Raw genomic sequence first — 15,006 nt, 5'->3', positions numbered from 1 at the left:
TGATAGATACACACCGAAATACCCACAACGTCATAGATACACACACACACACACACACACACACACACACACACACACACACACACACACACACGTAAATGTATTCTAACATAAAAAATTATCATCGTTACTACCGTGTTTCCCCGAAAATAAGAGTGTCTTATATATTTTTTTCCACAAAAAAAGACACTAGGACTTATTTTCGGGGGGATGTCTTATTTTTACCTGGCTGCAGCTGTCTGGAGCTCTCTGCTCCGTGCAGTGTTAGTACAGGAAAGTCCCGACGGCAGACAGTACCGGGCTGGGGGAGGAGTACTCACAGGACTGGACGGGGTCCAGGAAGGCAGCGTGCTTTTGCCGATCCCGGTGTCGAAGTTGGCGGATGATATGACGCTTCCATCGGGCGGGAGCTGCGGCCGGTCTTGACATTTAAAATTCAGTTATATGTGCAGCTACCCCGAAAATAAGACCTAGCACTATCTTCAGGGATTTCTGTAATATAAGACCTACCACCGAACTAGGTCTTATTTTCGGGGAAACACGGTAGGTCTTACTTTCGGGGAAACACGGTAGGGATGCACCAATAACGATACTAGTATCGGTATCGGTGCCTGTAACTAAAATTTGGGAGAGTACTCGTAGTCCCCCAAATGCTCTGAAACCTATCTCAGATACTGAAACTTCCGGCCAGAGGGAGACCTCCCTCTGACCTGGCAGTGCTGAAGGAGCATGGAGCCAGCTTCCTTTCCAATCAGGAAGCTGGGCGGTGGGTTATGACCCCCCTCCAGGCAGCCTCGGGAACTGAAGCAGGTGTTCTTTCGCTAGAACACCAGCATCACAGGCAATCAGGAAGCCAGATAGCGGGTCATGATCTGCCGCCCGACTTCCTGGTAATCGGGGCACACGGCACTGGTACTCGGTATCGGCGAGTACTGGAAAAAAAATATCAGTACTCATACTCGATACAAAAAAACCGGTATCGGTGCATCCCTAGTTAATACTTTATTCAACACAGCAAAACTATGATATTTAATTGCAATAACTCTCTAATCATTTCCAATAAACATTGATAAAGTAGCGTTAGCAAAGGTAGATCAAAATCTCATGTTCTGCTTTGGAGTCTTGCATTGGATTGTTAGAAGCAAATTTTAAATGGAAGGCTGAAACAAAGTGCCTCCTCATACGGTGTAAGGTTACCTATGGATTTTGCTTACAAATGCTTGATGCAATGGATGACCTGCCAGAAAAAAAAAAACAATGTCCCTTTTTAAAAAAAATATTATTATAATAAGATTTGATAACGCATTCATCTTTTTTTCTTTTGTTTTACATGTATCGTATTATCTACAATTCAAAACTGCTAAATTTGATATTTTTTATGTGCAACATTCCAGTGTTGAATATGTTTACTGACAGTATTCTCTGTTTGCATCGGTTAAATATGAAAAGTATGGCTAAAAAATGTAAATAACATTTTTAGATTAATTTGGTGCTTGAAATGAGGAAATGCGCTCAGAAAATGACATTTAAATTCCAGTTTATGGTTGCTTTTAATTAGACTCCTACAACAGGAAAAAAACTCCCTTCATGTCCTCCTTCAGCTTGCTCTGGTGGATACAGTTTTACACAGTGCAATTTGAACTTTTAAGATAGAGGGTTTTATCAACTATGACCCATGCTGGTCTGTTTCATGTGACGGGGAGGATTTTATGTTATTTAGTGCTTCAGGGCCCAGTCACACCATCAAGTGCGTTTGGCCTCGAACGCAACCCGGCCGGCTCACTTTGTTTTGGGGCGGGAGGGGGCGTGGCAGTGCATTGAACTCAATGGCACCGCAGCCACGGCCACCACCCATGGTGCAAACGCCGCCACGTGAATGCGTGGCAGATCGCACTGGACCGAACTGCAGGCCTAATGTGCCAAGCTTTCGGGTGACGGTTATCGCGCTGCGTGGGGGCGTGGCTGCGGTGCCATTGAGTTCAATGCACTGACACGCCCCCCTCCCGCCTCAAAACAAAGTGAGCTGGCCAGGTTGTGTTCCAGAGGCCAAACACACTGGAACGCACTCTTGATGGCGTGACTGGGCCCTAAAGCCCAACTTCAGACAAAACATAAATCATTTTGCCATTTGCCATCTGTGACCCTGTCATGGAGATTTCCCCTCACTTCCTGTAAGGACATTGATGGAAAATCTCCCCAATTGGGGCACAACCGCTGCTGTACAACTGCTGTATTTCTTGCACGAGGGTCACAGTGACAGGAAGTGAGGAAAAATTACCTCACTGTGGTCAGACAACAAAAATCCAAAAACTGGATGTTTTACTCTTTAACACTCTGTCCAAATCTGAGGAAAAAAAGGGTTTTGGCTGGTGTTGAGAATGCTAAATGGAAGGTAAGAATCAGACTAGTGTTTCTAATCTAGACTAGTAGATTTTAAAGGGGGGACCCCAGGCAAAAAAACAACCAATGTGCCGTTTTCTCCTTGACGTCAGCGTCTGCACCTCCCCCCCCCTCCCCTTTACATCAGAAGCCTCCCTTCACTTCAGACATAAGGGTCATATCGGTTAGGTGTGCAATGGGGTTCGCGTACTGACCTTTCACATGACTCTCCCACTTTGAAGGAACCCCTGACAAAGCCAGAAGGCAATCCGGGTGCCATGGCACTCTGGTTGTGAAAATGCTGCACTAAACCTACAAATGCAGAGTAAAAAAAAATACAAACAAATTACTTTTTGGCGCCTATTTGGTTTAAATACTTTTAGTCTCCTCTGGAGCTCATTAATGATTGATATTCCTTCAACTTTCTCTCTTAATGTATATGCCATTGACAAGAATTACATTGCTAGTTTATATTACTTGAAAATACGTTTGTATGTTTTTCAATTAGCTGGTTAATGTTTTAAAAAAAAAAATCTTTTTACACATTTATTTGCTTCAGCTGAAATCTGCTATAAAGAACTCTGCTGTAAAAACCTGTACTGGATGCATCATGCAAATATGACTGTAATCTTATTTTCTTTTATCTAGGCGAGTACTCCTAAACCCCAGACACAGAATCAAAGTGAAGTTGATAAATGCCATTCTGGCATGACAGTGACAACCACGCAGCTGTCACCGCCTATGTCTTCCGGGAAGGCTCGCAGCAAGAAAGACAAACAGGAGCTTGGCGACTTCTCAGGGTGTAAAAAGTCCCCTATATGCAATATTGATCCACAGCTAAAGCAAGGCGAGGATCTGATACTTGAATCCCATCTCCTATTTCCTATTACAGCAAATATATCTCAGACCACACAGTATAAGTTTATCACAGTTGACTTTGCATTTTTGTGCTTATTTTTCTATTTTTCAACCGCTTTCAAATTACTTAGCTACTCACCAAACACAAAAAGTTTATTTAAAAAAAAGAAAACTATAATTGTTTTGGGTCCGTTTTATTTTTTATTTGTGTATGGTATGTGTGAGTGTAAATACAGTGTATATCTATCTATCTATCTAGAGATAGTTATTTTTAATTTTTTGGACCCTATCTTTTATTAGAAAAAATTAAAGTTTAAATTACCTTTTACATTAAAGAAGAACTCCAGGTAGAATTTTTAAACCAAAAAGACAAACGTGAGGGCGCAAAACTAAAGGGGCTATCTGACTGGACCGAATATTGCAGCCCCTTTAGTTTTGCGCCCTCACGTTGGTTTCCACAAGTACAGGTACTCCTCCTGTTTCCCAGGGCTGCAGGCTAGTTAGGGACACACAATTCAATCCCATAGGTCCAATCCGAGAGCGCTGTTCGTGCTATCTTTAGGTTGAATTTTTATTAACCCTTACAGTGGGGCTACCCCCACACTGCAATAGTTAACTGCTCGCTTTTGTCTAAGTTCAGAAATAATCAAGATACTGTATGCTCACCCAATCCTCAGAGCCCTCCCTCCTGCCTGTCTCCTGCCCCATTGAAGCAAAGGAATTTTCCTGTGAGTATAACTTTTTTATTTTTGAACCTAGACAAAAACCAGCACTCAAAAGAGAACTCTGGGGTAAATGTTTTTCCCCATAGTTCTATTTAGGATCACGGGAGGACATATACTCAACCCCTCCCGTGACCCAAAGCTCAGTATATAGCGGGCTATTGCCCGCAAAATACTGAGAGTGCCGCAGCCGGGGTAGCTCAATTGCAAGGGATGAAAAAATGTTACCTGCTTGAAATTAAGTTAAATCATCTATTTTTAAAGAAAAAAGTCCTGTCTATGTGCAGGAACCACAAATTGCTTTTGAACATTTATTTGTCCAAAAAGTCTGTTCTGTTATCCTGTTTTCACGATTTTCATTTGGTGCACACAAAGTGCATTTATATCTTTTGTAGCTATTGAGGAATATATTTTGGTTAAAGTTTTTGTGTCCAGAGCTCAGCTTTAATTCATAGAAAACTTACCCCAAACTATTATAGTTTCCTTTTAAAATGGCTGACAAGTTGACTTTAATGAGTTGGTATTGGTGATTTCAGGATGCTATCCTGAGCATAGCAAAAGAAAAGGAGAATTCCTGTTAACTAATAATTTTTTGGTGCATTTAACAAAACACAAAATATTTTTAGTTGGGTACTTTTTTTTAACAATTCACCAAGTTTTTGTTTGCCTTTGTGAGGGGTTAGTGCCGGCTAATATAAATGTTTAGAAAGTTATCTTGATGGTTTCAAATGACAAGTTCCAGTAAGTAAATCATTATACAGCCATTGGCCCAAATTTAAAGATGAGGTTGAAGATGATTATCATTCACCTCAGAATGTTGGTTGTTTAGGTTTGGACGACACTCGGTTCATTATAGTTTCCTTATAAATAAATATATGTACACCAAGAGATACAAGTAGAAGTGGTATTTAGAACCCTTCTGGCCCAATAGTAATTAAAAAAAAAAAATGCTTATATATTGTGCAGGTCTGTTTGAATGGAAATATTCGTTTTTAGCCACAACAATTCCTCTTTTTTGTTCCCTTTTAGTGGTATGCAAGGTTAGCCACTAAAAGTGCTTACATCGAATGAAATTAACTTTTTCATTTAGAGTGTATGTAAAGGCAAAAATCATTATTTTAAGTTTTGGTTTGGATTGGTGAGATTCACCTCCCTTCTTGTCTTAGTCACCATTGTCACAATGACAGAAAGTAAGGGAAAACCCTAAGGTTCAGAGTTGTCATCAGAACAAGAGGGGAGGTGAAATATTCCTGCTTCTTCTACATCGTCTTCTTCATCTTTTTCGTCTTTTTTTTTTTTGTCATCTTCTTCTTCGTTTTCTTTGTCATCTTCTTTATCTTCTCCTTCTTTGTCTTCGTCTTCTTTGTCTTCTTTGTCTTCGTCTTCTTTGTCTTCGTCTTCTTTGTCTTCGTCTTCTTTGTTTTCTTTGTCATCTTCTTTGTCTTTTTCTTCTGCATCTTTGCCTTTGTCCTCTTCTTCATCTTCTGTCACTTTATCTTCTTTTCTTCGTCCTTTTTGTGTTCTTCTTTTTCGGTTTCTTCTTTTTTAGTGTCTTTTTCATCTTTTTTTTCTCATTTTCTTCTATTTCGTTGTCTTCTTTCTCCAAGAAGGGAAGTAAGGGGAAATCTCCCCACCAATACAGTAAAAAAAAACAACCTATTGGGGATTTTAAACCCGTTTAAAATCTGTGGTCTTATCTAAAACTAAAAATAATAATTTGGCTATGCATACCCTTTAAAACATAAACAGGTAAAGTGTATGTAAAATTAAGTTATAAGTATATTTATTTATATAGATATTTGTCAATTTCAGTTGCTTAATTTACTTAAGTTTTGGTATATTTTTTTATTTGTTGCTTTTTTATCAGTTATAGATGCACACTATCAATTTAGTCCGGCAGTATGTTCCACTCAAAATTCAGAATTATGCCTTGGAATGCAAAAAATGTTCCACGCTACTTAGTACAAGGCCCTGCTACAGAAATCAGCCGACCCCACCTGTAGTTATCTGTGGTCTTGTGATTTTGTAATACAGTCTTAAGATTGGTTCTGTTTAAAGATAACACGGATGATCCTAACTTCATTAGAACATTACAATACAGTAAAAAGTTGGCAAATATAAAGGGTAGGCACCCCTAACAATGCATTTCTCATATTTGGTTTCTTTCGAAGAGACGGTTTGAGCCTCATGCCGGTTTTTATTGCTCTGCAACCCCCTGCGTTCCCGTCTCGGTGATTTAGAGACACAGAGAACAATAGAAATCTGACAAAGGGTATAATCCTTCCACACGCTACCCAAAATTAACAGAAACAGGCTTTACCTTGACTTCAAAATATCTCATAGGGAGTATTTACAAATGTTTTCACCCAAAATTCACACATTGTATTCAGATTCAATAGGAAAATTAATGCTGGGTGCAAGTTCTGAGTCTTGTGTGAAAAATTATATAAATAGACCCCTTTGTGTTTTTGTATAACTTATTTCTTCGTGCGATTCCTGTCTTCTTATTGCATTAAAATAAGCTTTTATATTACATGTTGAATTTTATAAGTAAATAACAGGTTTCCTTCATGACATTGCTATGACATGCTTACATTTCTTAAATGCATGTGCTTATTTATTTATTTACAAATTGACATTTTGCACGGCTGTGACTACAAAAATGTAGGGATTGCTCGGGCTAAATAGCATATCGGATACATCTGTAAAAACATTCCTGCACAATATAATAATGTTGTAAAATCTGTTGAATCCAATCAAGCATTACAATCTTTAGTACATACTGTTTTTTTTTTTAGCAAATTGCCTACATAAAAAACAATTTTCTTGTAGTATCACCAGCTTTATTGTTTTTGGCACCTGATGGGTTGTACAATTCCATGTCATAATCATTGAAAGATTTCTCTTTATAGGTACGCCACACAACGCAAAACATTCTAGGTCTTCTAGACGTAACAACCGAAGGAGATCTCAACGCTTAACCACCTCGACCCCCAGTGAAGTTCCGCGACTGCCTTTCAAAGATGGAAAAGGCCTGCCAGGCTACATTCAGACTCCTCACGACCTTTCAGTAGCCAAGGGTAATTCATCAATTTATTGAGTAATGAGAAAACAGGGTACACATAATCCCTGGCTTCTCAGTTCAGTTTTTTTTTTAAACTGGAATTCCAGCCATAATGTTTTATTATTTCTGGTTATTTTGTGGAAAGTTTTGAATCACTCTGATTTTTTTATCCTTACATTTTGGTTTAGGGCCTGTGTTGATGGGTCTTTGCTGCGTACAGGTTTTGGGGGATGCAACCTGTCAGTGAATTCTAAAAGTTGTGAAAAAACATTCTCAACCTGATGGCATTGACACATGCTCTTAGAATGCTAAATCAGTGACCAGAGCAGTCTGTGCGTTATTAGATTTTGACCCGAGAATATCCCCCCAAAAAAAGAAAATCTTTTGTCTAGGCCTTCCTGTCTGGTCCAGGTCCATTTAAGCCCCGATGGAACGGGCTATTTGGACTCTCCTGTTCCAAATAGCCTGTTTCCCCCTGCACGTTGGTGGTTTTTACACAATTGTCATGACGAATAACATTTTTCATCAATTTTGTAAATTTAGGGTGTACCCTGAGAGCCATGTTGGGACCCATCTGGCAGTTGGGACTGATACTAAACTCAAGAATTAAACCTTCAAAATGCATTCAAGTACTTTAACTATTAACAAAAATGTTGCTTTAGATCCTACAGGATCTACAGCTCAGTGAAGCACAAATAAGCTCCATTTTTGTTAATAGGGTATTGGAACGCATTTCAAAAATGTTTTGACTGGAGTTCCAATTTAAATATAATTCTAAAACATGAAATCTTTAGAACATTTATAATTCTCACTTGAACATCAGTTCCAGAAACGGATTCCTCCTAAAAATAAAGGATCTTGGTTTTCTTAATGCTGGTAAAATTGCATTTTAATTAAATAAATGACAATCGATGTTTAACCTTTTTTTACAGTAAAACCTTTTTTATATATACTTACAATCGGTGTGCTGTACAAAGAGTTTTTTTTATCTTGTCTGGAATTGCAGCCTCTCTATACAACACTTGAAATATTGATTACAATAGATAATGAATGTCATTCCTATGTTCACACGGGATGTCATATTGTAATACTCTATCACATTCTTTTGTTTATATAGTACCCGATGTTGCCTTTGTGCCTCAGGAGAAGCTTGAACCTCTTGACCTAAGCTGTAACACCGACATAACAACTCCCGTAGGCCTAAAAACCACTTTCCACACTGACCGCACCACTAAAGAAAAGGAACATTTACAATTGATAAACTATTCTTCCAAAGCACTAGCTGATGGAAGAATAGCTTCAACGTCATCAGGTAAAGTTCTTGAGTTTACAAGCGCTTGACTACTTGGTATGTATGCAGGAAGATTCACACTCAACCGACTGCAAAGTCCGAGGCTCTTTCCTGGTTTGTCATCTTCTCTCTGTTTTGCGGTGATGGGTAGGTGTATACAAGGCTTTTCTTTCTGTTCACTTTAAAACCTGTATATTTTTTCAAGTGTCTGTTATACAGATTTAACTACATTTTTTTTATTTAAATTGAAATGAATTTTTAACTTATTTTTTTGTTCAAATATATGAAAACTAATATGAAACCGAACTTCATGCAAGCTATTTAGACATAAGGAGCTTGCCTCTGACAAGTGTGTAGAGAGCATGACAGGCTTTTTATTAATCATTTTTTATAGGGATGTAACAATACCGTTTTTTTGGTATCGCGTACGAGTACCGATATCTTGCTGGAATAATGCTGGAAGTCCCATTAAGGAAGCCAGGCGCTGTCTAAAGTCTCGCCAACCGGCTTCTCGATTAGCAGGGAAGCCGTCTCCATGCTCCCTCGTTGCCCGGCTTCCTGATTACACAGCCCTGACTTTCTGATTGGCTGGGGAGCCGGCTCCATGCTCCCTCGTCACCAGGGGACGAGGGAGCATGAAGCAGGTTTTCTTGCCCATCAGAAAGCCAGGGGGCGGGTAATAACTCGTCATCCATTTTCCTGATTGGCCAGCTTCCCGACCAATCAGGAAGCTAAGCAGCGAGTCATTACACGCTGCCCGGCTTCCTCATAACGGAAGCTAAGGTATCGGGCTAGAAATCGGCCAAATACTCGGCACCGATACTGATACTAGTCTCGGTGCATCCATAATTTTTTGTTATACAGAATTTATATAGTACTATCACAGTATGCTAAAGTTAATAATTGTGTGGGGGTGAGTTGATGCAGAAAGTAATGGTTCAGTTGCTTGACTACAGCACTATACAGGGGGCATCTTAAACAGAGGGCTATATGCTCTGTGTTGAAAAGCGGTCTGGATCTATAATGTGCTGCCAGCACAGGGCACTTTAACCCTAACAGCAATACAATAGTACATAGAAAAATTAAATAGACACCCACATCTGTTACTGTTTATGCAGCCTGACAACATGCAGCCTGAAAAGGGGTCTTCAGTTGGTTTTCAATCCTAATCCACCTAATCCCTAACAGATAATCTAAACCTCTAATCACAGCCCTTAACGACAACTAACCCTAATGTTAAACTCTGGACACAAAAAACATAATTTTATATATTTATTAGCCATTTAGGGGGGAAATCCATTTTGTTTACACCAGATGCTTTTCCAAGCCAATTTTCACCTTGTAAACGTAGCGGTGGCATTGCCGTGCAGAGAGCAGAGCTGTGGGAGGGACCCAGCAGGCCCCACTGATTACATGCTGCCTGCAGAAAACTTCAGGAGGGGCAGAGACAGGACCGGTCACCCTGCACAAGGAGAAAGAACAGCAGTGACGGTCTTTATTACAGGAGGGAGCGGACACAAGACCAGTCACCCTGCACAACGAGATAGAGCAGCAGTGACCGGTCTTTATTACAGAAGGGGGGCGGAGACAAGACCAGTCACCATTGTTAAGGATAGAGAGCAGCAGTGACTGGTCTTTATTACAGGAAGGGGCTGAGACAAGACCAGTTACCCTGCACAAGGAGAGAACAGCAGTGACCGGTCTTTATTACAGGAAGGGGTGGAGACATGACCAGTGACCCTGCACAAGGAGAGAGAGCAGCAGTGAGTGGTCTTTATTAGAGGAGGGGGTGGAGACAAGACCAGTCACCCTGCACAAGGAGAGAGAGCAGCAGTGAGTGGTCTTTATTACAGGAAGCTCCACGTTTCATACTGGATTACTGTACAGATCTGGAAGAAATACACAAAGCTCACCGAAATTCAAGTAAGAATACACATGGCTCTTGTATTTAGTCAGTATTTACTTATTGCAGAGTTCAGGCTTAAATGTAACTCTTAACCTCAGCTCAACTTCTATAGCAAAACATTTTTTATTCTGATAAGTGCATGGGGTTGATACCTGTAATGACAATGTTCGGTGTATGAATTCCTTTCTTTCCCACATACAATTGTTTGCATTTTTCTGCACATTACATGCATACCAAGCTGTCCAGCAAGAGTGACTGATAATTTTGGGACAAACCACACAACACAGCTGATGGAGCTTACAATGGTCAGCTTTTATTCATGAGGCTTAAAGCTTTATTCTAAAAGAAAAATGATCTGTTGCTACATCTGAAAAGGACCTTGTTTACAAAGTGGCATCTGATTTCACTGCAGAATGAGCAGCATTGTCATCCTTTTACAGAAAGTGGAAAAAGAAAAGAGCTGCTGGCAGGATGTACATGTTATAAAACTCTGACAAAGAGTGGACTAGTGTCAGTGCATCATATGTGATTTCCTTTTTTTAGTTTGCCTATCGTTACGCTAGCCTATACACCAAACTGCTATTCTTGTTCTATCCCTTAACCTAGAGGTGGGCGAACTGCGGCCCTCCAGCTGTGGTGCATCTACAATTCCCATTAGGCATTACAAGACTCTGACAGACACGACTCCCAGAGGCAAATGCATGATGGGATTTGAAATTTTACACACAGCTGGAGGGCCGCATTTTGCCCAACCCCCGCTTTCACCTATACCTATCCCCGAAGTGAACACCTAAAAGGGGAACTAACCCCTCCTATTCTCCCTAACTAAGGACAGCACCATCTTAGCCTCTGTAAAGATCTGTACTTGCCAAGGTACTTTACAAGTGAAGCTGTGGCAATGAAATTTTGGTTGAAGAACATTGGCAACTGTGACAGTCATCCTCGGAGGCACACCTTGAATGTAGCATACATTGCGCATATGCTAGTAGGTAGAATAGGGGAGAATTTATCAAAACTGGAGCAATTGCCCATGGCAACCGATCAGTTTCTCTCTTCAGTTTGCTCAGGTAAGATTTGAAAAAGAGAGAGAGAAGCTGATTGGCTGCAGTGCAAATCTTCTCCAGATTTTGTCTGCTCCCGTTTTGATAAATCCTCCCCCCCATCCCCCATTGTATATAAAACATTATAAGACAACATTGGTGTTGGTTTGGTTAAGGTTTATTGAACATTTCTAACTAGAACTTTCTTTTGGGAAGCCATTAGATTGGTGAGTTAATTTCGGCTTCAACATAACCCCTAGAATTTAAAGCCAAATTCCAGGCATACATAGTATAAATGAATATATATTGCTCAGTAGCCCCAAATGACCAAAATCCACTTTGTGTGCTCCAAATGCCTTTGCAAACCCAATATTACCTTGTAAAAGTGACCGTAACATCATCCCAGTACTGCACATAGCCTGTGCAGAGAGCAGACTTGTGAGAGGAACCCAATAGGACCCTCCAGCTACAGGGAATTGGCAAAAAGCTACAGGAGGGGGCAATGACTAGACCAGGCTAGGAGAGAGAAGTGATTGGACTTTAATCCAGGAAACTCGTTCACAGAGGCAAAGGGCTAGATTTGTTTTATGCTGGATTTGTACATAAGAAATACACCAAGTGCGCCGATATTCAAGTGGGAATACACAAAGTTCTATTGGTTTAGCTCAGATTATAGCTTTAAGGTGAATCTGTACTTTTGTCATTCAGGACAGATCGGCAGATTCACTTTAATCCCCCACCTCTGCTGCACACACTTGCTTCTGCTTCCTCACTTCTCCGTTCACTCCTCTGTAAGTGAAAGGAGACCACTATGTAAATGGAATCGCTGGCGTTACTCTAGACATGGCTATGGACTCCCTAAGTGGCAGGTCTGATTGACCCAGAACTGGCACATGTTCCTCTATACCTATGCTTGGAAGTACTAGGATTTTTCTTGGGGTGCAGATAGGGGCTCCATCAGACCCCTGATGTCTTCATAAATAGGACCGCTCACACCCTATCTGTTATTACACAGTGGGCTTGTTAGCTCCTTATGTGAAATCAATACAGTTTAGTGTAAAAAAGAAATACAAAAATTCATAATTAAAGTAACAATTTTTAAAGTCCCCCACCCCCACGTACAAGCACATACCAGCGCAATCACGCGTCGGGTGCGCCTACGTGCAAAAATGACAATTGCGCCACATGTTTCATATCACCGCGAGCAATAATTCTAAGGCCATCAATCACTGTTAATCAGTTTAGTGTTATTAGCAAAACCTTTTAATGCATTGCCTATGGGAAATTTTGGGTATAAGGTCTCGTTCACACCTAGGCATATTGCTATGCGCGTCTGTCGCGCGTTTTTTTACCGCGCGTTTCCGAAGGCTACTTGGCTGTATCCCAATGGAAATGCGCAACAAAACGGCCCAAAGTAGTACATGTACCTTTTCAGGCGTGGGCCGTTTTGTAGCGCGTTAGGGATGGGCGGAAATACGCCAAGGTGGGAACGAGACCTTATAGTTGTTTTACGGTTTCACGGACATACGCAATTTTAAGGCATGACATGTTTGGTATCTATTTACCCGACTTGACCCCATCTTTTATATTTTACCCAAAAATTGGGTATTCTGTTTCTGTGAACTAAATTTCATTTTATTTTATCCTAAAAATACAGGTTTGATAAAAATTTCAGCAAAAACCCTGCGACATATAAAATTGCAACTAGCATTTTTTTCATTCTACATGGCCTCTGCTTTCACAAAATATATGAATTTTTTTTTTTGGGGGGGGGGGCAAGTGGTTAACCATCTGTGGACCGGCCACTGTATCAAAACAGCCGGTCTGCTGGCACATTGTTCCGGGAAAACGTACTGCTACATCCTGTGAACTTGTGTGCTGAATGCAGTCAGTGCTTCCACTGTCACTAGACAATGGAGAGCCACGGCTTTACAGACATCTGATTGGACCACCTCTGTGTCCTGTGATTGGTTATCTTAACGATCGCATTGCACTGTTTACATTGCGAGGCCTTCCCCTTCCTCTTACATCAGAGGCATGGGAGAGTCATCCATTCATTACTCACTAGTGGAAACAAGCTGCAGTAGCAGCAGACAAAAATAATAAGAATTTTAATAATTTTAACAATATCTCCCCCCTCCTGTTTATGTTAGAGCCATTCTGTCACCTGTATATTAACCATTTCACCTCCCTTCTCCTGCACATCAACCCCTTCATCTCCATCCTCCCACTGTATGTGACTTGTACATGAACCCTTTCACCTCCGCCTGCCTCTCTATGACCGGTACATTTATTGCATCTTGCACACTGTTACCAAGCTCCATGTTTTAACCCCCTCAATACCGGCATGTTTCTTAATTTCCAAAAAATTGCGGCCAAAAAACAATCAGATCACCTTGGAGTGTGTACTTTTCAAAAAGGGGTCATTTCAGGGATTTTTATACTGTCCTAACATTTTATTTATTACCATTTATAAGCAAAAGTAAGAGAAACCGGCTTTTTCAATTTTTTTTTTTGGTCTTTTTTACTGTATAAAGTAAAAAACAAAAATGTTATTGAATACCACTTAAAGAAAGCTCTATTTGCTGCAAGAAAATGATATAAAAATACATTTTGCATGAGGGAGGAATTCTCAGCCAAAACTTGCACAGCGCTGAAAACTGGGCTGTTAATGAAGGGGGTGTAACAGGCTGGCACTGAAGCGGTTAAAAGGACACTGATTTTATTGAAATATTCATGCACACACAAAAATAAACTCTACAGTTATACAGACACAACATTGTTTTAATGACAGGGTCCCTTTAAACAGCTGCTTGGTTCTGTACAGGGCCCACTAATTGGATGTATTGTCTGTGTGATAACGAACATAAAGCTCACAACCAGCAACACAGCTTTCATACATATTATACACAAAATAAATGGATTGTCTTCTTACCTGGAAAGGGCTTGCTGTTCACTACAATACGGAATGTTATACATTGACATAAAATGTTTATTGCCTGACCTGCAGACAAAGACAGTTGGCAAACGTTAACGACTGTCTCTTGTCTGATCACCAATCTGAGCTCTTGCCTTTTAAATGTAACGCATTGACAGATGTCCATGTAAGAATACTCACATACTAATTTCGAAGCAGCCACATGTTCCCCCTGCAAGTCTGATTTTTAGATGACGGTTCTACATTAGGCAGACTCCACTGCTGTAGTGCTCCTATCCGTCATCAATTATTTAACGAGAGCAGGCCTAGCAGCCTGCATGCGTCACCACCTCAGTCATTCTCTGCACACTCTGTAATCACTGTCTGGTCCTCCAGAATCATGGTAAGTTTCCCAAGTGAGAACAAAGAGTGACTGGTCACCGTGATCTGGATAGGAGGACATATTATGCATCTGCTATGTGTTCTATCACATCTACTAGTGTACGAGGTCTCATCACAGGGCTGCAAGTTTCATGAGTTGCTCCGTGCAGGATCTATTTCTGTCCAGAGACGGACATGCCGTTACTTTCACAAGAAGCCTTATGTATTTGCGGTGGGATTGGGGTGTAATGTTTGCCGCAGCATCCACTCATGCAGACCAGGGTCAAACTTCTGGATGTTAAAGTGGAACTCCAAGCAGACATCTGTAATAAAAAATGATAATTTTGTTAACATAGTTACTTGAAAATATATTTTTAATTCTGTTCAGCAAATCTTGTGGTGCATATACCTTTGCCATGAGTTAGAGGGTGGAACTACTATTTCATAT

General features: G+C 40.4%; 1 protein-coding gene across 1 annotated transcript in view; it reads left to right on the top strand.

The window, feature by feature from the left end:
- PHF20L1 (PHD finger protein 20-like 1) overlaps positions 1-15,006 on the top strand; it is a 105,861-nt gene that overhangs the window by 63,670 nt on the left and 27,185 nt on the right. The window contains exons 9-11 of the mRNA XM_018563078.1: positions 3,028-3,226; positions 6,872-7,039; positions 8,141-8,335. Coding sequence (XP_018418580.1) covers positions 3,028-3,226; positions 6,872-7,039; positions 8,141-8,335 — 562 coding nt within the window. The remainder of the gene's footprint in view (positions 1-3,027; positions 3,227-6,871; positions 7,040-8,140; positions 8,336-15,006) is intronic.

Source organism: Nanorana parkeri, unplaced genomic scaffold, assembly GCF_000935625.1.
Source record: "Nanorana parkeri isolate BGI_ZX_2015 unplaced genomic scaffold, ASM93562v1 scaffold629, whole genome shotgun sequence".
In the NCBI taxonomy this organism is placed as follows: domain Eukaryota; kingdom Metazoa; phylum Chordata; class Amphibia; order Anura; family Dicroglossidae; genus Nanorana; species Nanorana parkeri.
This window is presented reverse-complemented; position numbering and strand designations above follow the sequence as displayed.